The 26607-nt window shown below is 44.3% G+C and overlaps 3 protein-coding genes and 1 pseudogene across 3 annotated transcripts; 2 read left to right on the forward strand and 2 right to left on the reverse strand.

Moving 5' to 3' along the window:
• Positions 1-6074: 6074 nt before the first annotated feature.
• LOC125111444 (double-stranded RNA-binding protein Staufen homolog 2-like) lies at positions 6075-6613 on the reverse strand (annotated as a pseudogene).
• Positions 6614-8303: 1690 nt separating this feature from the next.
• Positions 8304-9269, forward strand: LOC125111876 (olfactory receptor 51G1). The gene has a single exon (XM_047754011.1). The coding sequence runs from the start codon at positions 8304-8306 to the stop codon at positions 9267-9269; it is 966 nt and encodes a 321-aa protein (XP_047609967.1).
• An 8193-nt stretch (positions 9270-17462) lies between these two features.
• On the forward strand, positions 17463-18418 carry LOC125111723 (olfactory receptor 51G2). The gene has a single exon (XM_047753777.1). It carries the CDS (start codon positions 17463-17465, stop codon positions 18402-18404), a length of 942 nt encoding a protein of 313 aa, XP_047609733.1. The 3' UTR covers positions 18405-18418.
• A 5229-nt stretch (positions 18419-23647) lies between these two features.
• Positions 23648-24586, reverse strand: LOC125111805 (olfactory receptor 51A7). Its single transcript, XM_047753907.1, has one exon. The coding sequence runs from the start codon at positions 24584-24586 to the stop codon at positions 23648-23650; it is 939 nt and encodes a 312-aa protein (XP_047609863.1).
• Positions 24587-26607: the final 2021 nt, after the last annotated feature.

The following is a 26607-nucleotide window of genomic DNA, read 5'->3' on the forward strand; positions in this document are numbered from 1 at the left end:
AGCTGTGCAGGACTGTGCAAAAGAGACTCATTTCTCTCGTAGCATTCAGAGCACTAAATCCAGGCTCCATGACTGAAAAGAGGAAAGATAGCAGGAGAGTGGCAGAGAAACTTCTCATCAGTCATTACAAGGATGTGGTGCCTACTGACTGCAGAGTGAACTGTGTCAGGAAGTCCGCCCATGAGCCAGCGGGAAAGAATCACCTGCAGATCATCCCAACTGACAAAAAACAAACAAACAAACAAACAAACAAAACCAAAAAAACACCAAGGGATGGAACTAAAAAGTTAAAAAACTTCTGCACAGCAAAATGACAAAATGAAAAGGCAGCCTACATAGTGGGAGAAAATATTTGGAAAAAATCACTAATAAGTGATTAATATCCAAAACATTTAAGGAACACGTACAACTCAATAACAACAACAAAAACAATCGACCTGATGTAAAAACGAGCAGAGGAACTGAATAAAACCTTTTTCCAAGAAGACGTTCAAATGGCCAAGGGGTTCATGAAAAATGTTCAGCATCACTTATCATCTGGGAAATGCAAACCCAGACTGGTTGGGAAACCAAGATAACTCTAAATTAGGCCGATTTTTTTGCAAACTAGAATCTCAGTCACCCTACCAGTTATATTAATAATGATGCTTACTGAGAATCCATGAAGTGTCAGCTGTCCTGTTTAACTCTTTCCTCCAGTTGTTTAAATCAAATCTGAAAGAACCTGGCCAATCATGATTGAGAAACCCATAGTTCATAGGTTCAAAGGACCTTCCATTTCCCTAAATGCAAACCAAAGTACACTAGCAGGGATTCTAAAACACGTGACAATGCCTCATAGTACCAGGGTCTGCGTAAAGAAAAAAAAGGGGGGGAGGGGGGTAAGGGGGAAGTTCTTTTTTTAAGGTATAAGGAAATAATCTCTCTAGAGATTAATTTGTCCCATGTTACTGGTTAGAAAGGATCAGAGATAACGTTGGAATCAGCTTTATCTTTTTTCCTGAATACGAGTCAGAACACTGTCTTGTGCAAAACTGCTCTTCAGGCAGAGTGAGGGTTTTCTTATGAAATTCCAGCAAATGAAATCCATAAGAAGAAACGTCCTAACGTCTTGAAGCCGTCCCTTGCCTACCTACATACAAGATTGGGCTTCTCAGCCTCTCACAGCTTCCATCAGTAGCCAAGAGCATCGAGGACTCTGTAAGGGATTTTCAGCCTCAGCTGGGGCCTCTGGGGAGAAGCCGCTGGGCTCTTCAAAAGGACCCGGTGCTTCAAGGAGGGGCTGTTCCTGTAGTGGAGCTACCGTGCGTCCTGCGTTCCGACTGGAGGTGTGCACCCCACACGCTTTTCTCTCCAGCGGCTGGTGCTCAGGTATGTACTCCAAGAAGAATCTCAGAAATAACTGGGCACCTATAACCAGAACCAGGCACTGGTGTCCAGTCTTTGCTCCTTCTGAATCCCCACATCAGGTTAGTCCAAGAAGTTTCGAGAGGCAGATAGACAGACCGGAGATGGAGGATCTGCAGTTTTAGCCCTGGCTCTGTCACTGCATGCAATCCTATGAGTCATCTTCAGAGTCTGGTTTCATCCTTGTTGCCTCTCATTGCTTTTCTCCTCATAAGGAGAATTCGTTTATCTTTAAAATTAATCTCTACCTTGCTTATCTTAAAACTATGTTATGATAATTAAACATTAAAAATGGATTTAACAGTGCGTTGTCATGAGCAAGCTTTACACTAATCTGAGGCCATGATTGTCCTTGGGAATAATTTTGAAGACTGGAACCAACACAGATGCTAATAATCATTAGCACTGTCATGCAATTACATGAAGAATAAGAGTCAGCAGGAGTCAGGTGGCATTGGAATCTCTGTTCCAGCCCATCTCTTCTCTGTTTGCACTTCAGAACCTGGGCTGATATCCCTGTATTCCAATAAATTAGAGCCGAAGGGAGGTTCCAGGGTATACGATGTAGTCTAGTGGGAGAATCAGCTGACACGTCTCTGATCCATTGATCTGGAGGTCAGTACCTTTGAGAGTCTCAAAGGAGTCTGTGCACTAAAGGCTATGCCGTTTCATCACCACTGCTGTCATCTCATTTCTTATCCATTCATTCATGCATTTATTCCGCGAAATTTATGAGGCTCCGGCTCTGTGCCAGGGCTACAAGGCTCTAGTGATGCAGCCATCCCATCTTGCAAGTTGTGGCATGCTTTGATCTTTTTTTTTTTTTTTTTGCCTCCCCATATGTGGAACACTTGTCTCTTACCCATACCCAAAATATAATGTGCGGAGAGTATATTTGGAGGTGGAGATAATACCTGGGATGGGGGATGGGATATGATGGAGGCGACTTCACTAAGCAGGCGGAGGGAGCTTTGGAGATAGAGGGGTGGAACACAGGACCTCTACGTGTCTCTTCTCTTTGTCAAACGCCGCCGTGAAAACCTCTCAGGAGGAGATGGATGGAAATCAGCCTCACTGCGAGTCTGCTGGCTGAAAAGTCGCAGGTGTGTTTAGACTCCTGTTTGCGTCTCCACTGAACAGATGGAAATGTTTCCTTTCTTCATTACCACGCCTTTTTAAAATGCTGCTGCTACTTTTTTATTCCATTGCTGTTCTCAAAGCGAGACTGCGCTGCTGTCCGTGCCACGCGCAGCCCGCTCCTCAGATCCGATCATATTCCCTTCTTCCTTCAGAGCCCGTCTTCTCTCCCAGTTTCCCCTCTCTGCGACGTGTTTCCTCTTTCCTAGCCGTGCCTCTGCATATCCTTTTCCTGGTTCCCCTTTGGGATCATAAAACAAGAGTAGTTTTATTATTGTATTTATTGCATTATTATCTTTTTATCATTTGTTTTAATTTGAAGTGTGAATGGCAAAAGCTGGGCATGGACACTTTTTCCTTCTTTATCTTCAGACCTTCACGGCTCCTCTTTCTTACTGAAAAAAAAAAAAAAAAAGAAGCTTTTTGAAAGAGTACGCTCCATTTTCCATCTCTCTTCCTTGAAATATCCTGTCTTCACCCAACCTGTAGATTTTCTCTGAGAGAAAAGTTGCGAGTCATATATACTTTTTACTTAGTCCTCCGCCCCATCGATGAGGTAAACCCTTATAATTTGCCTCCAATCTACGGGACTATTCTCTGAAAAATCAGTGATGCCCTCATCCTCATAAGCACGGTGCCTTTTGAAAACTCACGTTCCACTGCATCTTTTCCACGGTCAACACACTGCCTTGCCTTCAGCAACAGCGTCCGCTGTTTTCACCCTGCTTCTCTGATGCTCCGTTCTCCGCCACTTGTCTAGTTTGGGTTCTAGTCGTCCTCTCATTCAGCGCAGCTCCTGGTGTTATGAACGGAGCCCTTGCCTTTCCTTCCACCCTCGGCAGCTGCGCGCCGTGCTCCCCGTGGTCATGGGAGACATCCTGTGACTCAGGCCTTCGCTCAGACCAATGATCACACGTGTCACAGCCCCAGACACGCTGGCCAAGAATTTCCTTGTAAGCTTACAGGCAGCATATCCCAACTGACTCAGTCCTCAAAACACATCTCCTCTCAGCCATTTTACCTATAATGGAAATGGCTATATCCACAGATGCGCCAAGGTACAGCTTTGTTTTCTTAATGGATTTATTTTTTTAATTATCTGACTTTTATTTTATTTATTTATTTATTTTTCAGTACACTAATTTTTTTTTTTTTTACTTTGTGATACAGTACAGCTGTCACATACAATGGCTCTGGTAGGCTTAAATCAAATGTCACGAAGGGCACAGAAGGCCAGAGAAGAGTTTATACAACATTCAGTAAGCAGTCATATCTATTCAGTGTATAATAACAAAATGTTTAAAGTACTAACCTCGAAACACAGGCGGAGAATTTATTGTTTTTAAATTCCAGAAATAAACATAACACAACCACATGGAATCCATAACAAGCTGGCCCTACAATTTCTAAACTACAGTTCAATTAAAACAGTTAAGGAAAAGCAACAACCTATGTGTTTTCCGACCAGGTAAATGTACCCGAGAAAGTTACCTATAAAGAAATCGCCTTTAAGACTTAACCACAAAGACTCTTGTACCGTGACGTTATGAGGATGCGCTAGGCACCTCTGGGACATACAGCCACTGCTCACAGATTCTGTTCACTGCACAGCTGCAGGCTGCAGCCCGTCAGTGACTCAATAGTTCATATCAACACCAAGCTCCTTTGACCAAAAAAGCACAGTAATGTTTTAAAACCATCTGTTCATATTCATTAGTATGTAAAAATCACAGTATACCAATTTGGAAATGTTTAATGCATCTATAAATAAGAGCGTATTATCTCAGCATAAGCTTGAAAAGAGTCTGAGTAGTCAGCCCAAATATAGGGAAACAGATGCTGTATTTTGACTAAAGATATTTTAGAATTATAGTTTTTGTCATTGCCAAGAATGAACAAATAAATACAGATTTAAAAATTGAAGTATTTCTTCTGGCAGCAAAATTACATCTATCATAACAACATCTCCCAGCAAGAAATCAGTTCAGAGCCGGAATGCAGTCTGTGCTTGGTTTCTATAAAAATGTAAATGCAGTGTTGCTTCCAGACATTTCTAAACTAGATTTGCAAATAAACAGTGAATTTCTTTTCATCACAATTTATTTCTAGTTCCTCCTATTCAGATCATAGAACTAAAATTTGTTTAGTTTTTCCCCAGTAGTTTAACGGTATGAATCAAGGTCCTTTTATTTTAAACAGTGGTTTATTGTTATTCTTAAGGCAAACAACAAAAACAAATTCTAAGTGTTTACTTTTCAACTTAAGTCTTTAAAATTTCAGATCACAGAGCCCATAACTGATAACAGTGTTTTAGATTTCATATTAATAGTCTAATTAAAAACACTATGATGACCTCGCAGTAGATGTGAAAAAAATCAAGTTTCTGTGAAGGAAAACAAAAAACATGCAAAATACCCCCAAACACATGATCATCTCTCTTATGTCTAAATCTGTAAAATTTTTTATAAACACCTGATCATTCTACACAGTACAGATCTTCGAGGGCATTGCTAAAGGAAATGACAGCTTTGGGTCTCAAAGGAATAAGACTACGATGGAAAGGGGCTGAAAAGAGTGGAATCTGAGGGGGGCAGGTGCTCTTTCCACACAAGCTGGCTGCTGCTCATCCAGTCCTGGGAGCCGTTAACAGCTCTGTACAGGATTTTCAAGGCAACTAAGAAGTCAGAACACAGGTACTTCCTCTTCCTAGAATTAACAATTCTTTTAAAAGCTATACCCTAAAGCACTGTTGTTTGTTTGTTTGTTTTTCAAAAGAGAATGATGACTAAATAGGGGGGGAAAAGTTTCCATCCGCCAATTCACCTGCACAACAGCTGGACTATAAGCTAGGCTTCCACTGCCCAGTGAAATAGAAGTGTGGTTGCCACAGGCGGCAGGTGCTACCCTAGTTGGTGCCACACACGATCCCGTGAAACGACACGTGTTTTTATGCCTCAAATGACTAGAAATCATTTATTATTGTTCTAATACCACGTTCTATTAACTCCTAAGAGAACAGACTTCTAGGACGTTGTACCTTCACAGTATATCTGAATCGATACTAGGCACAGAATGCCAGATTCAAAACGGTTATGAAAGTAAAGACATCATTAGAAAAACTCAAGCTTCCCGTGAAATGAGGGAGGACTTAGTGCTAAATGCTCACGCCGAGGGTGTGAAGGCAGAACGTTTGTTTGGGGAAGGCAGAGTGGGGGAAGAGACCCAATCAAGACCACCCAGAAGACAGAACAGAGAATGAAAAATATTAAAAATAATAATAATAATAATAAAGGCAGGAGAAGGAAAATGGAGGAGACCCAGGCAGCAAAAGACTTACTAGAGAGAATGGAAGAAAACTTTCAATGAGGCACATGCACATGGCTCGTGTTTCTGTCCTCTCTGTGCCTAATACTTTGCCATGTAGGTAGCAGAGAAGTCGCAAGAGCAGGCAAGAATGAGCTTTCTGATGGATAGAGCTGAGGGATCTGGGGCTAATGAATTGTTTTCTTATTTTTGTTTTTGCTTTTAATTCATACCTGAAAGCCTCGAATCCCTGCTAAATATTCCAGTTGTTTTGAAGGCTGCGCTGGAGAACAAGGGGGCACAGGAGAACTTCCTTTTAAACCTATGGCTTCCGCTGTAGGAGACGTTCCGTTCGGAAGGAGTTCCCTGGCCGTGGGGGCTGAACTGTTCGATGTGGGAGATGCACCGAAGAAAGAGCTGGAGGGCTGGCTCATATCTTTGGGTGACACACAGCCTAGAGTAGTGCCAGAGATTACTTGGTGGCAGCTGGCTTCCATCTCTTGATAAACATCAGGTGGGAAATGAAGAATTCCTTTTGGAGTGTTATTTGTTGGTTCAGGAAACCCAGCCTTTGGACCACTCCGTCCTCTGTGTCCCCCTGTCTCGTCAAGCTGATCCTGAAGATCAGCGGATGCTTTATAACCAAGTGGTAACAGCACTGCTTCCACAGCATTTTTTTTTTCTTTTTGGCTGACTTTTTATTGGGTCCTGTTCCAGTAGCAACTTCATTGCCTACCTTGCCCTGCATCTCCAATTCAAATGCCATGCAATAGTAGGAGGAAGAGGAGGAGGAAATTTCATGTTAACCAGTCAGGTAGACTGTGGAGGATACGGTCAGTCTTTGAATTCCATCCTCAGCCCTACCTGCCCCGTAACCTTACCTGATCATTTCACTTCCCTGTGCCACGTTTTTCTCACCTGTGTTATGCTCCACAGAACAGAATCTGTCCCATGTGATTATTTCAAGGGTTGAATGGCACGATAAACGTAAGGCATTTAGGAAGGTGTCAGGACTATACCGTGTTGAATAAGCCTTGGCTCTGTTAAGCTTTTTATGCATGTGATAAGTAGCATTCTTTTTTTTTTTTGTCTTTTTGTCTTTTTGTTGTTGTTGTTGCTATTTCTTGGGCCGCTCCCACGGCATATGGAGGTTCCCAGGCTAGGGGTTGAATCGGAGCTGTAGCCACCGGCCTGCGCCAGAGCCACAGCAACACAGGATCGGAGCCGCGTCTGCAACCTACACCACAGCTCACGGCAACGCCGGATCGTTAACCCACTGAGCAAGGGCAGGGACCGAACCCGCAACCTCATGGTTCACTAGTCGGATTCGTTAACCACTGCGCCACGACGGGAACTCCGATAAGTAGTATTCTAGTCACACTATGTTAAGATACATGAACGCATGATAGTTGGGTTGCATTAGCTGGGACTGAAATGAAGTCTTGAGGGCAGAAGTAAAGAAGAGCCTGGTCCGAGGTGTGACAGGGACAGACCTATACATCTGTGTTATCTTGATCCAAACCCCAGAGGCCCAGCTCACTCTGAGGACCTTAAATTTTGCTTCCCTTTTAAGCTAAAGATTAGAGGCCTCTGCTGTCCATTTCGGGTTTCTCTTTGTTAGGACGGTTTCAGAGCTGACGTACCCTCCTCTCTGTCCCCATCTCTGCAACTAGTCCCGGCTTGGCTGTGTGATGCTAGAAGCGCACGTCTCCCCTCACAGCTCTCAGAACGAAGCCCCACAGCAGCCCTTCCTAGGATTATTTATTTTCCGAAGCCCCGGCCTTGTCAGACTTGTCTCAGGCCCAGATCTCAGGTGTGTTCACCGCCATTCCCCCCCTCAGCCATCACAGGCTTTTACGTCCATTCAGGAAAGGCATCGCCCTGATCCCAAGTTACAGGCTTAAGGAGTTCGGCATCCTCTGCTTCCCCTGCAGGCTGGATACTGTGGCGTGAAACACGATCCCCAGCCCTAAATGCAAATACGTTTAAAGGCTCATGATATGCAGCTGGTTCTAGTCGGCAATTCTAGCAGAGGACGCAGGATGCTGTGTAGCTCTGATTCCTCAGCTCCATCCATCAGAAAGCTCATTCTTGCCTGCTCTTGTGACTTCTCTGCTACCTACATGGCAACTCTCAATGCTTTGGTGATTCAACTGGTGATTTTCTTTTCAGGGCAGAACATGTGAAAAAAAGTGCCGTCTGAGAGTCCACCTCTGATGGCGATCTTATCCTAACGCTGATCACACAGTGTCCATGAGCCGTAGAAATGCCCTCTAACAGGCCCCTTCCTAGACCTTCCAGAAAACGCTAGTAGATGAGAACTAATTCTTTCCCATTTCATCTGCAGACCCTTCCTGACTCTGGTCCCAGGACACTTAGAGGAGAGAGGATTCCGCCCTGTACTCTGTAGGAATCCTCTCTCCGTTGCCAGCTTGTGAATTCGGGATTGTGACGTCATGACAATCCTGAATAATAGCAGCCTCCAAAAAGCCTCCTTCTTCCTGACGGGCTTCCGAGGTCTGGAAGATCTCCACGGATGGATCTCTCTTCCCTTCTGCTCCATCTATTTGACGGTTATCGTAGGAAACCTCACCGTCCTCCACGTCATCCGTACCGATGTCACCCTCCACGAACCCATGTGCTATTTCTTGGCCATGCTGGCGCTCACTGACCTGGGCCTTTGCCTTTCTACACTACCCACTGTCATGGGCATCTTCTGGTTCGGTGCCAGAGAAATCGGTATCCCTGCCTGCTTCACTCAGCTCTTCTTCATCCACACCTTGTCCCTCGTGGAGTCTTCAGTTCTCTTGTCCATGTCCATTGACCGCTATGTGGCCATCTGCCACCCACTGCGTTACTCCACAGTCTTGACACCTGCGCGTATTGTCAGGATGGGACTGAGCTCAGTGCTTAGAAGTGCGTTGCTCATCCTCCCCCTGCCGTTTCTCCTTAAGCGCTTCCAGTACTGCCGCTCCCATGTGTTGGCCCATGCCTACTGTCTGCACCTGGAGATCATGAAGCTGGCCTGCTCTAGCATCACTGTCAATCACATCTACGGGCTCTTTGTTGTGGCCTGCACCGTAGGTGTGGACTCCCTGCTCATCTTCCTCTCCTACGCCCTCATCCTCCGCACGGTCCTGAGCATCGCCTCCCGCCAGGAGCGCCTCCGCGCCCTCAGCACCTGTGTCTCCCACATCTGCGCGGTGCTTCTCTTCTACACGCCCATGATTGGCTTGTCGCTTGTGCACCGCTTCGGTGAACACCTGCCCCGCCTTGTGCACCTCCTCATGTCCTGTGTGTATCTGCTGGTCCCCCCGCTCATGAACCCCATTGTTTACAGCATCAAGACCAAGCAAATCCGCCAACGCATCGCTAAGAAATTTCAGTTTATAAAATCGCTCAAGTGTTTTCAGCAAGATTAGGTGGGGTAAAGGGAGGACGTTTGGGGCAGAAAGCCTGTCCATAGTTTTGGTTTTGGTTGTTGTGGGAAAATAACAAACTCCCATTTATCAGCAAAAAGGGAATTAACTATGGAAACATACTGACTATGTGATCTTGGGAAAATTACTCCACCTCTCTGACCTTTAGTCTCTACTCAACTGCTGAACGAAAGTGGAAATAATTATAATACCTTCTTCTAGGGGATATTGGGAAGATTAAACGAGAGGATTCCTGTAAATCTCTAACACAGTGCCTGACACCTATCAATTCTTAGCAAACATGGACTATTATTTGAAAAAAACCCAAGGAATATGCAAGTATCATCTTTTATTCCTCTAGGCAGCAGAATTTGATCAGAGATTTATATATTTAAATTTATATGCTAATTAATTTATTTCATGTTAGTTTATTGTAATTATCATTTTTATTCATTTGCAACAGATTTGCACCTCTACCCCAGGTAATGATTTTTCATGAAGGTGCTTCCTAAGCACATACCCACAAAGTTAAGAAAAAAAAGATACCACGGAAGTTTTGAGGGACATTGTCCAATCAGAACAGCAACAAAGCAGAAGTCATAGTTGAGCCTCAAAGAAGGTAGTTGAGGTTTAGGGTCATCATTCATTATCCAAGTAACTAGTCAAGGGACTTGATTTCTTTCTTTTGTTATTCTGTGTATTACCAGGGTGAAAAAATGAGAGAAGCACATGCATATGTTATGGTTTTTTACAGGATATTTTTCTCATATCTGTGTCCAGCCATATCAAACAATGCACACACAAAGAGAGCTGCAAAAAAGGTTTACTATATATGGATGGACTAAATCAACCATGAAGGAACCAATGAGTAGATTAATCAGTTCAGTCTTATCTTTCTAGCTAATGTTGCTTCTTAAGAAGAGATTTTCTTCATTTTGTGTGTCTCTCGTCATTCTCAGCTCTTCCCTACAACATCAAGCAAAGTGTAGGACAATCAACCGGCAGAAAAGGGGGGAAAAAGCCTATTCTGTGGACTGAATGTTTTTGCTCCCCCCCAAAAAAAGTCATATGTTGAAGCCTAACCTCCAGTGGGATGGTATTGTGAGGTGGGACCTTTGGGAGGTAACTAGGTCAGGAGGTGGCGCTCTCACGGCGGGGATCGGTGCCCTTACAAGAGGACGCATGGGGGAGAAGTTTTCTCCAGGATGTGAGGACACAGAGAGAACACAGCTGTCTGCAAACCAGAACAAGAACCCTCCTCAAGAATGCAGTCAGTTCACACCTCAATCGTGGACTCTCCAGCCTCCTGAATTTTGAGCAGTAACTATTTGTTCTTTTTAGCCACCAGTCTATGGTTTTGTGTTAGAGCAGCCCAGATGGACCAAGTCCAAATTCTAGGACTGTGAAGGAGGACAGAACCACATAATAGCAAACACCCAGAAATGATCAGAAAACCAAAGAGCAGAGTGATGAGGGTGGCCCGAGTTGGGCAGGAACTGTGTCCTGAAGGAGTACCCAGGATGCCCATGGTTGGTAATGACGGAATGTTATACACGTAGAACTTTGTTCCAGACCACTGTCCCATTGCCTTTCAATTTCCCATGTGTTTGTTTCAGTGCTTGAGGGTGGAATCCAGACAGTCCTTCCCTCCGCTGAGCTAATAGATCTGAGATCTCGCTCCAGAGCCAAGGGCATGGACTGTTCCCTGACGGGCTGCACACATCCCGCAGCCTCTGTTCTCATGGGCTTTCCAGAGAAATGAGATGCCTGGCTGGTCATCCCCATCTTCTCTTTTCCCTGGGCAGCTCACTGATATTACACATTGTTAGTTACGACTCTCACCTCTGTGAGCTCTCATGTAAATTTCTGGCTCTGATGGCATCCCCTGGTTTGGGTTTAGCCTCTCCCACCCTCCTTAGTGCCCTGGCTCTTGATGGTGTAAAATCATTGTTCTGTTGTTATAAATGCCCGCTTGACTCAGCAGTTCTTCATCCATGGTCTCTCCTTCTTGGAATCTTCCGTTCTTACCACGGCCTTAGCGCCTGGGGTGTCATTTCTCACTCCCTGAGACAGTCCTCACTGCTCTTTGTTTCCAGAGTCCAACGGGTAGAACCATTGTGTTTGGCCAGGAGCCTGACACTCGTCCTCCCCCTGTCCTTCTTCCTAAGATGGTTCCTTTGTCACGAGTTGAGATTCTGACCCATCCTTGTGTCTGCACCAGGATAACGTGAACCTGACCTGTACTGGTGTAGCTGTCATCGACACTTACGGTTTAATGGCACTGGCTTCAGGCTTAAGCATGGATTCTGTCCTCATCTCATCTCCTACACCCTTATCCTACAGTGGCCTTCGTGACAGCACCTGGGAGCTGACTGTGGGGACAGGGCACCTGCGTCTCTCACCTCCGCACGGTTCTTATCTTCTCTATCTCCTAGTAAGACGAAGAGACCCACTGTGAGATCTCCACTAATTTGGAAAAACTGTTTCCTAAAATGCACCTGGTTTTCAGGTCTGTGGCTGCCTGGGGCCTTCTCTGCTCTATCCCATGGTTTATAGTGTGAGATCCGCCTAGATCTTTAAAAGGCACAACACACTGATGTTATTTGCAAGTAGCCCAGATAAGCCCCTGAGTGAAAAGGAAGAATTCCTAGGGAAGGTGCACTATTATTCGATGAAGACGGAATACCGTTCCTGAGAAGAAAATATTTTCATAATTGCCTTTATTTACCTCAAAGTATGTAACTGATTTTGTAGAAAAACCCATGGGATTGAACACATATATAATTAACTTTTTAAAATAGCATCAAAAAGGCAAAATATATTTTTATTTAAAAGTTTATCCGATATTTATAGATTAGGATGCTGTTATAAAATGTAGTAGATCCTTTTTACTTTTTCCAGTTTCCCCAGTGGTCACATTTTGCACAACTATAATATACTATCACTCACCAATCATCTTTAGACCTTCCTACTCTCACCTGTTCCCCTGTGTATATGTGTTTGTGCATAAGGCCCATTAATTTTATCACCTGTGTAGGTTTATGTCTTCCCCAAGATAAGAGACAGTTCTAACACAAAATTTCCCCCCTTTCCCCTTTTATAACCACACCTACCTCTTCTTGCTCCTGTCCTTTGGACCTAAGGCTTGGCCACCAATAACCTGTCCTCCATTTCTAAAAGTTTCCCATTACAAAGGTGTTATACGGAGTTCTTATCTTGGCTCAGCGGTTAAGGAACCTGACTAGTATCCATGAGGACTCAGGTTCGATCCCTGGCCTTACTCAGTGGGGAATCTAAGCATCCGGCATTGCTGGGAGCTGTGGTGCAGGCTGCAGACGTGGCTCAGATCTGCAGTGCTGTGGCTGTGGTGTCGGCCTGCAGCTCCAATTTGACCTCTTACCTGGAAACCTCCATATGCCACAGGTGCAGCCCAAAAAGACCTAAATAATAAATACATTTTTTTTTGAAAAAAAGTGTTACACAAGTAGAGTTATATAGTATGTAACCTACTAGGATTAGATTTTTTCATCAGTGCAATGCCCTTGGGTTCATTCAAGTTGGTGCTTGTATCAGTACTTTGCTCCTTTGCATTTCGGAGTAATATTCCATGTTATGTATATAGCACTGTTTACTTAGATCACTTACCTATTGAAGGACATTTTAGCTAATTCCGTTTCGGGGTTATAATCTCCACAACTGCGAGAATACAAATTTCTGTTTGTAAAACTACTCAGTCTGTGATCTTTTCATATGACAGCCCTAGAACACTAATACAAGAGGTATAACTGTGTTCTGAAATGAATGCCTTGTTAAAAGTGAAGATGCAATTTTAATTATAGAAGGAATAGAAAAATTCGGAATCCGAGTCAAAAACTTTTCCTAAAGACAAGGATATGTGAAAATTCCCAAACCTCTGAGGTTGTCACAAATTTCCATTTCTGATGCTGTGCAAAAGGTTTGTGGCCCCGAAATCTGCATTTTAACAAGCATCACAAGAGATTCAGATCCGGATTATGTAGGGACTATGATTTGGAAAACACTGCTTCATTACACACAGATGTGTCTACAGTGGGACTGATGAGAAATCAATGGAATGTGGCCCCATGAGGAAGCCCATCATGTTCCAAAGCCAGGCCAGTGAATCAGAATAATTCCCTGATTGGTTTGGGGATTCTGGAGCAGCCCTTACGATTTCCACTTTATAGTCCCAAAGGAGATGCAGTAAGTTGGATGCTAATTAGGTGGGTAACCAAAGCACTAAATTGACCCTCCTTTCTTCTCTCTCTAATGTCTTCTCCACCAGCTTTCGGAGTCCCAGAAAGGACCATTTACTTTTCATAACCGTATACTAACAAATAAAACGCCTCATGTTGTCCACAGGTTAAAAGAATAGATGAGTTTCTCTAGTTAGCTTATTGATGTTTAGAAACAAAGGGCTGAATTCTGCCTGGATCAGAGGCAGGAGGAGGAGATGGAGTCCCTGAGTCTAGGCAGGAGTCAGGAGCCTCTACTGTTACCTGGGGAATCAAGAATTAAGGTCAACACTATCACAACGTTTCCAAGAACTTGGCCCGACTCCTTTCTCCCCTACCGAGATAGGAAGAGCATTCAATTAAAAAGCCCCTTTGGGGAGTTCCCACTGTGGTGCAGTGGGTTCAGAATCCGACTTCAGAGGCCCAGGTCACTCTGGAGTTGGGGGTTTGATCTCCAGCCAAGCACAGTGGGTTAAAGGATCCAGCATAGGTCATAGCTGCTGCTCAAATTCAGTCCCTGCCTAGGGAACTTCATATGCCACAGGTGCGGCCATAAAAAAAAAGAAAAAGTCCCTTTCCATGTCACATATGGTTATATACCCAGCATGCACACCGTCACATCTGATGTGTGTGAACTATACAGGTAGGGTATGTTATTCACCAAACCCTGTCAACAACACCCACTGTGCTGCCTGGCAGTAGTGGGGTTGGGTCAAAACTTTCACCAGATCTTCAGAAAGTAACTATAGTGCATAATGTCCTCTGGGCCTCCCATCTAGATAGCTTGTGGGGCCACTCTCTTGCCCTCTCTTTCCCTGCCCCCAGGGTCTGAGATAATGAGGGCCAGGGAGCCAGTCCTAGCAGGAAATCGATTTAAGGTCCTTGGAAGGGTCTCAATGGGGACCGTAGACAATTTCATAAAAATCAAGAAGCAAAACATCCACCCTCCAGTCTCACCAGAGCCCCCAGCGTCTCCAGTTTTAGTCTTCCTTCTCCCCTGGTGTAAAGCCTGGAGCCTCTGGACTTAACCTTGGTATGTAAGGAGTCAAAATAGGGAGCAGGTGTTTGGTGCTGAATCGTGGAACCAGGGAGACTCAGGCTGAGCATGGAGAGGGAGGGGAGAAGGGGCGTTGAGGCACAGGAAGGCTGTAGAGGGTGGCAGCCCAAGTCAGCTCCTGCTGACTTCGTGGGATCTCAGGTCTGGTTTTTGCACTAGCCCGGGAAGGAGACAACAACCCTCTCATGTCTGCTCACTTCCTTAAACTCCTGTCTAGACAGTTGGGTCGTGCGTAGTAACTGTAGGAACGTGGCTGAGACCCAGGGAGACAGGCATGTCAGGTGGCAAGTGAGGTGCAGGAATGAGACGAGCTACACTAGGAGAGGTCCAATATCTACCCCTTAGCTTCAACCACGAAGTTACAGAGCCAGCAGTTATTTTCAAGAAGCAAAGAAAAGATAGACTGTGACCTATGAGAGGACATTCCTCGGAAGGACCACCGCCTGTAGCTGATGAAACTGGAAGCGGTCATTGCACTTACGTCCCTCGAGGAATGATCTTCCAGCAGAGCAACAGGGGGGACGGAAAGGCCATTTGTTAAATCTCCCTCTTCCTCTCCTCTGGACAGGTGCTTTTTGTCCTGGTTGAAATTCTCACCGAACCTGAGGGTGGATACCCTAAAGGTCTCTACATCAGAAGCACTTAGAATCGTTATCTTACTGAGATCTCTTCAGCCAACAGGCTAAAGGTGATATTTCCCAGGCAGATATCTCCTAGTCTCATTAGTCTGGATTTCTTTTATGTCTAAGTTCCCTCCTTCAATTTCTCCCCATGAATTCTCTTTCTGACTCTTATTCTGCCCTCTCCCTTAAAATGTGGAGCACAAGCTTGGATTCCGAAGAGTCTGTCCTGAGCTGGTAGCGAAAAGAAGGTGGGAACCCAAACTTTTGATATTTCTCGTCATCATTTGTCATTTACTACCCACCCTTTCCAGGCTGTCTCAGCTTTGAAAACTGCCTGGATTTGTTGACATCAGTGTTTCCAAGTTTCCAGACTGTGTCTTAGGGCTCCATAGACTTAAACTTGAATTCTAGCTCTGTCTCTGACTGGCTCTAAGACTTTAGGCACAGTGTCAAATTCTCTAAGCGTCTCTCACGTTATTTGCCCCTTGAGGTCTAACTTGACTTGTGGGGTCTAAATGCCACTGCTTTTGCCATGTACCTGGTGCCTGGCAAATCGTAGACGTCCGTCGTGTGTTCTAGGTCCTTCTTCGTCACCACCTTACCTCATTTTCGTGTCAAAAATATTTTCTGCCTTAGGTTTTATGAGTCATATTGTTAACCATCGTGTCGCTTACCTGGCCCTGACATGTAAGGTTATCCTGGCTCTTCTGAATTTACTGTGATGGGTAATGTGCCGAGCACAGGTCATGGAAGCTGAGGAAACTGCATGAGAGTCTGTCTGCCCTTCCAGTGGACAGTGAGTTCATGACACGGGCTGTGAATTTCATTGCTATTTAGAGAATGAAAGGAAACGGCTGTGTTTATAACTGTGTATATTTCTCTACTAAGCTTATTATTAACTCAGCTAACGAGTCCGCCCTGTTTTCGAAGGCCCATGAAGCTCTTGATGTTATGCTAGCTCCTTGTACTTGCCAGTGACTTGTCATCTGGGTGGGAAGAAAAACCTAACTGTTGTTTAGAGCCTGGAATCTAGAGGAACATAAGATCTTGATTCAAATCCCCTATGGGCCACTTTTCTTTGACTTTGATGTCACCTTCTTTCCAAGAGTCTGTTTTCTCACCTACGACATGGTACCATTAATAGAACTTTATTCACAGGTGTTTTTAAGGAGATGACGCATGCACAAGTTAGTAACAGGTAACTAAGTAAAATTTAACTCTAACACATGCATTCACAATATTGCTGGGCACTTACTGTCTGCGAAGGCACATTCTGTCTTTACAGATGTCAACAAAACAAAGCCTTCTCCTCTTTAAGTGCACATTGTAGTGGGATTACGGAGGGCAGTGAGATCATTGCCCTGGAAGTCAGAAGGCTTAAATTGGCATATGGCTTCTGCCCAGTAACTGGCCTCTTCTGATTCTTCATCTCTTCATTGACAGAAGAATGAGCCCTCCCAGCATCGTGGGCTTCTGTGCTATAGACGCACGTGGACTCTGCCCTGTGATCGGGGCTGTGGGCTTGGGTGCTGGTGCGTCAGTCTCTGCCCCCACCTCGGTCCCCAGCAGTCGAATTCCCAGACTTCTGAGGAACGGCCGTTTCTGACGGATCATGAGGATCAGAACTTCGATTTCCTCCCCCAGCAAAGCCGAGAATAAACTCACAGCCGGTATTCATGCTCTCCCGTTCTCGCCGGAGTGCTGTGAGCTGAATCTGAATCCAGCCAGGCTTCCACAGCAGGAAGATCAGAGGAGAAGGTGAGGAAGTGTCTAAGGTTACCCGTTACATAGAGCTGATGAAGTTAAGCAAAAACAGAAGGAAGGAACCAAGAGGGGAGGGAAGGAAGGAAGAAGATAAAGAAATAGGAAAGGAACTAGGGTAAGAAACAGTGAGAGACCCAACAGGACAGATGCGTGTGAGGAGTGATTCATTAAAAGTCCACTCGCTAGAGGTAGAGAGAGCTCAGTATAACCAACTTATATGTCCGCTGCTGGGAAGGATAAGCCCTGCAGTGAAGAGATCCTTTGCACCTCTTAGCCTGAAGAAGCGAAGCCAAAACATTTCAGAGAAAAGATTTCCTCTAAAACAATGTTGAGAGGGAACAAGGGACCAGAAGGAAATGAGCTCTGGAGGAGCTAAGTCTACTCGAGTCTAACCTTCCTATCTCCCTTGTGAAATTTCTTCCCCGGCGCCATCTCTCGTTTTTCCCGGTTCATGTCAGGAATCTGGAAGGTCTCCCACTCCCCCTTCCGTGCACACACAATGACACCGGGGACCCTGGAGAACAGCAGCAGCACGTCCTCCACCTTCCTGCTGAGTGGCCTTCCGGGCCTGGGGCACGTGCACCTCTGGGTCTCCATCCCGCTGTGCTTCCTGTACCTGGTCTCCATCCTGGGCAACTGCACTGTCCTTTTTATCATTAAGACGGAGCCCTCGCTGCACGAGCCTATGTACCTCTTCCTGTCCATGCTGGCTCTGACGGACCTGGGTCTGTCGCTTTGCACCCTCCCCACGGTGCTAGGCATCTTTTGGGCGGGGGCCCGCGCTATCGGTCACGATGCCTGCTTCGCGCAGCTCTTTTTCATTCACTGCTTGTCCTTCCTGGAGTCCTCCGTGCTGCTGTCTATGGCCTTTGACCGCTTCGTGGCCATTTGCCGCCCTTTGCACTACGCTTCCGTTCTCACCGCCACCGTCATCGGCAGGATGGGCCTGGCTTCCGTGGGCCGCAGTGTGGCGCTCATTTTCCCTCTGCCGTTTATGCTCAAAAGGTTCCCGTACCGAGGCACCCCCGTGCTCTCCCACCCGTACTGCCTCCACCAGGAAGTGATGAAGTGGGCCTGCGCAGACATCAGGGCCAACAGCATCTACGGCATGTTTGTCATCGTTTCCACCGTGGGCGTGGACTTGCTGCTCATTCTCCTCTCCTACGTCCTGATCCTGCGCTCTGTGCTGTCCGTCGCATCCAGGGCCCAGAGGCTGAAGGCGCTGAACACCTGCGCCGCCCACACCTGCGCGGTGCTCCTTTTCTACATCCCCATGATTGGCCTGTCTGTCATGCACCGCTTTGGGAAGCAGGCGCCTCATCTGGTCCAAGTGATCATGGGCTTCGTGTATCTTCTCTTGCCTCCCCTGATGAACCCCATCGTCTACAGCGTGAAGACCAAACAGATCCGGGATCGTGTGATCCGTGCCTTTTGTCATTAACTGGGTCTGGTCTTGGGGGCACTTTTCCTCAAATGTACCCTTAGTCGTCTATTCTTTATAACAGGCAGTGCGTATGAGGTGGAGGAGATTGTTATGTATTTACTCAACAAATAAGATATCACACCGCTCACAGGACCCCCACTCTGGTGGTGAGGAAATACAAAGCAGTGTGGCGTGCTGGATTGTATTTCCAAAAATGGCCCAGAAATATTTTGAACCCCGTATTCTTTTCCAGAAACCTTCACTCCTCCAGCAGCAGGTAGAGTCTCTTTCTTCTCCCTTTGTAACTGGCTCAGACTTTGCAGATGCCTCAATGAGCTGAATGTCAAGGCAGTGATGCTGTAAGACTCCTGACACTGGGTCCCCAAAGGCGATGTATTATTCTTTGGTACCTGCCCTCTCTTCCTCTCTCTCTTTTTCTTTCCCTCTTTTTCTAGCTCTATTTCTATATGCATCCACCTCTGTCTCACGCAGTGCTTGCTTTTCAAACCCAGTCACCATACTGAGCAGAAGCCTAGACCACCTGGAGGGGCCGCATCGAGGTGGTTCAGCCAATAGACCCAGCTGAAGTCTCAGTGTCGCTGGATCATTCTCAACTACTCGTGTGTCAACAATCTTAAAATTACTCCAACCCCCATCCTTCCCAGCTGTTCAGCTGGCACCCAGGGAAACACACACTCCTACTCCGAACCCAGCCCCAACTGCAGATTTATAAGCTAAATAAATGGCTGGTTGTTTTGTTTTGTTTAAGACACTACATCTTGGGATGGATGGTTTGTTATTTAACCCTATGTTAATCGTGTTAATCAGAGCAAAAAGAAAGATCTCTTCCCCAAGCTGGGGAAAGAGAATGTCAGGAAGGATTTCCCTGAGTTGCCGTGGTAGCCAGCCTTAAAGGGCATGTAAGAGTTAGGCATTCAAACTGAAACTTTGGTCCAGCCTGAAAGTATAGCATGTGCAAACTAAGGCAGAGGTGAGAGAGAGGACACTGTATTCAGGGTCTGAAGTCGTTTTTGTTGTCATTTTTTTCCCTAGCAAGTCAGGGAAGAGTAGAGAACATGGGGTGGGGGCATGGGGAGGTGGCGAGTGAAAAGAGGTCGAGGCACTGACTGTATCTGAATGGCCATAAGGCAGTGAACCAAAAAGAAAAAATTCCTTACACCTGCTTCTGTACATCTGCGCATTACAACTGTATACCCCCACATCACTCCAAATTTTTAAAAAAGTGTCTTTTGAATAATAAAGTATAGTATATGAAATTTTGGTCATATAGTATATGAAATTTTGACCTGGGCGTATCTGCAGGAAAGAAGGCCTGGATAAGATCCTGCCAAGGAGAGCTTTGCACATCTGAAGGGAAGCATCAGGATGCCGTGTACCTGCATTGTGTTGGTGCAGGGTCTAGAAAGGCAGTGTCAGAGAGCTGAAGACAACATGCTCTGCTGTGACATAGGTGGAGCCAGTTCCTACTGGAAGTCAGTCTTGTTCAAGGCTACCTGGCACATTTGACATTTAACTCTTGTTGGGTCTTGTCCCACTCCCTGCTCTACCCGCCCCGCCCCCCCGCCCATCCCTTATTTATCCTGTCTGGCATGAGAAAGCTGTTTTGCATTGATGGGTGAATGGGAACCTTGGGTGACGTCAGGTGGAAGATCCAAGATTACTTATGCATCGCAAAGAAAATAAAATAAAATTGGTGCTTGAGTGTCATGGGAAGTTTATGTCTCGTGTGTCTGCATACACACAAAACTTCAAGAAACCCATAAAGCCACTGCAAATTCTAAAGCTCACAGGTGGAATCTATGTCTACGCCATGTATGGGCAATTTCATTCCTCCAAAGGGACTCCCGTTCTTTTTTATCTTATAATGAATTGAAGAGTGATTATGATATACTCGTCAGTACACTCTGCTTGGAGTCAGTGGAAAGTTCTACTTTCTAACTCTGTGACTCAGGGAAATTATCTTATTTATACTAACTCAATTTTCAATTGGAATGGAGCTAACAATGCCTATCCCACAAGGCTTTCTATATAATTTAAGTATATGATATATATGAAAGTTTCAAAATAAATTGTAGCAGGTTTCTCAGCTTAAATTAAAGTTTAGTTTCTTTCATTCCTAACATAGAACGTAATGGCGCAGAGTAAAACGTATCATGGAGAAGAGTGAGCCTGAAAGAGCCCTGAGGGGAAGGAGGAGTTCCTTCCTCTGATGAAGGGACCGTAGCAGGCTACAGGATTGCAGCCACGCCTGGATGACAGCTTCTATGCATGGAATGAGGGACCAACTTCATTCATTCACTCTTCTAAAGCATGATTGGCTTTGGTAAAAGTTACTGGGACTCATTGGTAAACAAGACACATTTGTTGTCCTCAAGGAATTTATAGTTCAGTAGGGACATCCGGAATATTGTAGTGTTTAGAATGATCTATAAATTGAGTCCTAAATGTCAGGTTATTTAGAGTTATCCAGGTGAAAAACAGAAAAATAAATAGCTTTCTTGGAGTTCCTGCTGCGATGCACTGGGTTAGGAATCTGTAGCTGCTCAGGTCGCTGCAGAGGTGTGGATTTGCCCCCCTGCTGACACAGTATGTTATAAGATCTGGTGTTGCTGCAGCAATCTCTGGCTCTGGGAACTTGCATATGCTACGGGTGCAGCCCTAAAATGAAAAAGAAAAAAAAAAAAAAAGCTTTCTCAATAAAGTAAGTATTTATTTTGTGAAAGAGTCAAGAGATAGCAAACATCATTACTTGTTTAGAAACTATAAATAATTCTTGTTGCCACCCACCCAAGTGGTGGAGTGAGAGAAGAGTGGCTTGAGACACAGCCAGGAATACACAGGGATCAGAACTTACAGTGACCGGCTGTAGATGAATTCATTCAACCAATATCTGTTGAGTACCTGCTTTATACCAGGCAGTGGTCTCGGTTTTAGGAATACGGCAGTAAACAGACCAGACACAAACATTGTTCTCAGGGGCCTCAGGTTTTATTTGGTGTAGACAAGCCGTAAACAGGAGGAATAAAATAAAAGACACTGTATGCTGGATGGTGAAAAATTCTGTGAAGAAAAATTACATTGGAAAGGGGTATAAGCTGTGTTCACGGAAGTTGTAATTCTTCGAAAATCTCAAGAAAATTTTCTTTGAATAGGTGATATATCGAGGAATAAGGAAGCAACACCAAGACGTCTTGGGGAAAGGATCCTTTATAGAGAGAAGAGCAGGTGCAAAAGTCCAGCACAGGAGCGTGTGTTGTATGTTTAAGATGTATTAAGCATGTCACTCTGGTAGGATGGAAATCCTGTGACATCAGATTGTTACGATCATTATACAACTACAGATGTGATACATTCATTTGAGTCATTAAAAAAAAAAAAAAAAGGATGTCACTCTGGAGTTCCCACTGTGGCTCAATAGCAACAAAACTGACCAGGTTCGATCCCTGGCTTTGCTCAGTGGGTTAAGGATCTGGTGTTGCCAGAAGCTGTGGTGTAGGTCACAGACGCATCTCAGATCTGGCATTGCTGTGGCTGTGGTGTAAGCCGGTGGCTATAGCTCCGATTCGACCCCTAGCCTGAGAACCTCGATATTCCTCAGGTGCAGCCCTAAAAAGACAAAAGAAATTAAAATAAATAAATTAATTAAAATAAAATTTTAAAAAAAGAATGTCACTGTGTCTGCCACCGTGGCAAAGGAAGAGCAGAGTATGAACAAAGGAAACAGAGGCGGTGGTGACCGTATCATGTAAGCCATTAGTGATGTCATGTTGTTGGCTTTGAATACGGAAGATGGGAGCTATGAATCAAGAAATTAGGGACGCCCCAGAAGCTGGAAAAGGCAAAGAACAGATTCTCCTCTAGTGCCTCCAGGAAAAAAAAACAAAAACAATTCAGGCATGCCAACACCTTGATTTCAGCCCAGTAAGAGTCATATCAAACCTCAAGTGCTTAGAATTTTTAAATGATAAATATGTATTGTTTTCAGCCGTTAAATGTGCATGATAGTTTGTTATGCAACAATAGAAAATGAATACCACATTCCTGACATAAAGCACACCATAAACAAAGGCTTAGGTGTACCAGTGTGCTGGCATTTATGCTACATTGATGAGGCGCAAGGCAACATATTAACAGATAAAGTAATAGAGAAAAGCAGATGGAGAGCCTGGTGCATATTTAGAGCCATGCCATTATCTGATTACTTACTGGACAGCTATTGCAGGGTTCTAAGAATGGTTACAGTTACAGTCTTAACAGTTGTTTCAAGTAGCTCATCTCAGTGGACAAGATGAGAGGATAATCCAGGGAAAGTTTTAAAGCTGGACTGAAACAGCTCTAGGAGGAATTGATGGGTGAAAAAGAACAGTAGTGATGTGTCAGTAAGGGAAAGTCTTCCTAGTTTAATGACCAACCTTGTTTAAAACATATATTCACTTCTGTTTACTTCCATGTCCGCACCTAAGTATTATCGTCTTGCCACTGAAGACAATGCTACTTTTCTAGTCGTGACAGATCGGCAGCATGCCAGCTTCTCTCTGCCACTTCCCAGAATCATCACTTCGTAGTGGAATTATTGCAGCAGACTCTCATTGACCTCACGTCTTCATCTCTCTCAAATTCATGTCAAAAGTCACATCATTCTTAAAATTTGATTTACCCCGTGAGATGTTTGTTATAGAGATTGAATTGTCTTGCTGGTACCTCTGGAATTTAGACTTTTCAGGGCTTTTCTAGATACTCCAAAATCTGGTTCACTCATACTGCTTAAAATTATCCCTCACTATTTGCTAAATTAAATGCTTTATTCTAGCCAAACAAATGTCCTTCAGAACTGCCGTGTGCCCTCCTAGTTTCCTTCTCCTTGACAGTATAGTGAGTCTGCATTGTGGGTGTGGGTGTGTATATATGTACACACACACAAATGCTGCTTGAGTGGTAACATCAATCCATCTAAATTTTATCCATTCTTTAAGAGTTGACTCAAACCCAGCTGTTTGATTACATGGTACTTTGTTTCAACTACTCTTAAAAAGTTAATTAAACCTCTGTGAGTCGTATCATATGACCTGGTGATTGTATCTTTCCTGTTCCATACTGTATTCTTGAATTTATAATAAATTCTGTGCTGTGCAGCTTTGCAGTCTCCCCGAGTCCTCCCCCGGGTAGTGCCCACCATGGCCCTGAATACAGAGTAGGTGCCAATAAATACTTACTGGGTGATTACCTCGTTATTTCACCTCTTATCTCCTCCGTATGTTAAACAACCTCCCCAAGACCTTCTCCCGGATCTGCCGAGTCTTTACACAGTACACAATAGGGTTCATTAGGGGCGGCAACAGCAAGAATATGTCTCCGATAAGGATTACAACGAGGGGGCTTTTGTGCTTGGCGAAGCGGTGCATGGCAGCCAGGGTGATGATGGGTACGTAGAAAATGAGCACAGCGCAGATGTGGGAAACACAGGTGTGAAGGGCCTTGAGCCTCTCTGCCAGAGATGCAAGGCTGAGTACCGTCTTCAGGATCAGCGCGTAAGACAGAACTATTAAGGCCAAGTCCAGCATCGTGCAGAGAGCAACAAAGAAGCCATAGAGAACGTTGATCTTGTTATCCGAGCACGCCAGCTTCATGGCGTCCTGATGCAGACAGTACGAGTGAGAAAGGAGATTCTTCTGGCAATATTTTAATCGCCTCAGAGTGAAGGGGAACGGCAGCACTAGGAGAAGGCTTCTGATGGCGAAGCTCAGTCCCAGCCTGGCAGCTCTGCGGCTGGTGAGGAGGGACGTGTATCTCAGGGGATAGTGAATGGCAAGAAAGCGATCTGCAGACATCACCAGAAGCACCGAGGATTCCATAAGCGTGAACCCATGGATGAAGAATTCCTGGGCAAAGCAGGCATCGGGTGAGATCTCCATCACGTTGAACAAGAAGATTCTCAGCATGGTGGGCAGAGAGGCGAAGGACAGGCCAAGGTCAGAGACAGCCAACATGGCAAGGAAATAATACATGGGCTCGTGAAGTGAGGGCTCTGTCTTTATGATAAAGAGAATGGTGCTGTTGCCCGTGACGGCGACCAGATACACGAGACAGATGGGAATGGAGACCCACACGTGGGCATATTCCAGTCCCGGAATGCCAACCAGAAGAAAAAGCTGGACCTCAGAGGTATTGAGAGCAGACATGATAAAGGGAATATGAGCTCGTTCGCCGGATCTGAAATCACATAAACCAAAAAGCAGTTCACGCTTTGGGATAAAAATCAGTGCTAGAGAGAGGGGATGAGCCATGCTTTAATATACGATACTCGAAGTATGTATTTGATATCATATGACGAAAATGCACCTATCAACCTGTATCAAAAGTCCTTAAGCGTGTTCCTGACCTCCGTCATGGGAATTTAACTTGTAACAACTTATCCTAAGGTGGTAGTTTTCCAACATTTTTAGCCAAATAAGAAAATCATATCAAAGCAGAACTGCCTTGGAGTTCCCATCGTGGCTCAGCAGAAAAGAATCTGACTAGCAGCAGGGAGGACAAATGTTCGATCCCTGGCCTGGCTCAGTGAGTTAAGGATCAGAGTTGCCACGAGCTGTGATGTAGGTCGAAGACTCGGCTCAGATCCTGCGTTGCTGTGGCCGTGGTGGAGGCCAGCGGCTACAGCTCCTGTTTGCCCCCTAGCCTGGGAATCTCCATGTGCCGCAGGTGTGGCCCTAAAAAGATTTTTTTAAAAAGGGCAGAACTGTTTTACTGAGTCCGTGACAGATACTCAGAATTTTTTCTACAGCTTTTCCACATGATTTTTAGTAGTTCTGTTGGCTAGGAACAAGATGCCTAGCTTCAGTGAAGAAAGTTTAAAAATAATAGTCTAAGCCAAAAATTAATTAATTAATTAAAAAATAAAAAATAAATGTATAATCCTATCAAAACTTCACACATGACCCTACAAAGTTCAGACCAAGCCATTTTATCCGAGCATAACGCACTTTTCCTTAAATAAGAAGGTGTAAACCTCAACTTTATCTCATTATTTTCTTTTGTTGTGTTTATGAACAGTCACAAAGTAACATTAGACGTGTTTAGTGTATTTGCCCCAATTGTCAGTGCTCTATTAATATGTCTGTTTACTCATGTAATTCTTAAATAAATTAATGCATAAAGGAAAACATAAAAAATAAAAAGAATAGTCTAAGAAAATAGAGATCCCTGAAAAGATGTACTCTATCGTATTAAGTGCTAGAAAGAAAATTTATATACTAATTTAAGCCTTTAATCGATAAGGTTGGTACTTACTCTTTTCCTTTTATGCAGGAGTCTGAACACTGCTCTAGGCTCAAGGAGTCATGGACAGGTACCTGTAAAATATTAATATTGATTAGACAGCAGTTTCCAAGTGAAAAAGTGAGAAAAATGGACCATGGATACAATCGGGATTATGTGTATTCATTGTCTTCATGTTTGTACTCCTACGTGAAATACAATAGTTCCTAGTTCAAGCAGCTTTAGGTTATTATTTTATTATTTCAAGGGAAAGTGTTGAAGCCATAGGGCTGTATCATGTGGATGCTCATCTTAGCTCTTTTGATCAATTATCTTATATTTTATCTCCAAGACTGAATTAGTCAAAGAACTTCTAAATGACAAAAATCCAAATTACTCAATGTAAAAAATTTAAATTCAGCTACATATTAAAGTACACCCTGATCTCTCTGTTTATTGTTAGGGTCTCTACTAAAGAGTTCACCAATTATGGTTTCAGAGGTAATATATACAATCGTGCAATGTATTATGAAGTTATTGAGCTTGACGATAACCCAAGGTTGTATAACTGGTATAAATGACCTGAGAAACACGCATGTCTAAGATAACCATCACGAATCCCATGTATATTTAGTAATCGTGATGAAGTCATGCAGACATAAATGAAAATTATTAAATTAATAATTTCAATTGCAAAATTGAAAAAGACTCAAAAAGGAAGGGAGACTCAGAGGAAGGCTAGCGTTCACATTAGACGACTTCATTCGAGAATTTGTTTTAAAGTTCAAAATGCAATAAAGAAAAATCATCAATCTTTAATGGCCAGTATAGTGGACACTGGAAATTATTGGGCTTCTCTAAATTGAAGCGTGGTTGTGAATTGATATTTTACTTTTTGATTCTTCAGAAGATAAAGAAAAAAACCCACAAAAAATAGCAAGCAGCC

Source organism: Phacochoerus africanus, chromosome 11, assembly GCF_016906955.1.
Source record: "Phacochoerus africanus isolate WHEZ1 chromosome 11, ROS_Pafr_v1, whole genome shotgun sequence".
NCBI classification, from domain to species: Eukaryota; Metazoa; Chordata; class Mammalia; order Artiodactyla; family Suidae; genus Phacochoerus; species Phacochoerus africanus.

Coding starts and splice junctions, on each gene's coding strand:
- LOC125111723 (XM_047753777.1), top strand. CDS start 17,463: ATGACACCGGGGACCCTGGAGAACAGCAGCAGCACGTCCTCCACCTTC.
- LOC125111805 (XM_047753907.1), bottom strand. CDS start 24,586: ATGTCTGCTCTCAATACCTCTGAGGTCCAGCTTTTTCTTCTGGTTGGC.
- LOC125111876 (XM_047754011.1), top strand. CDS start 8,304: ATGACAATCCTGAATAATAGCAGCCTCCAAAAAGCCTCCTTCTTCCTG.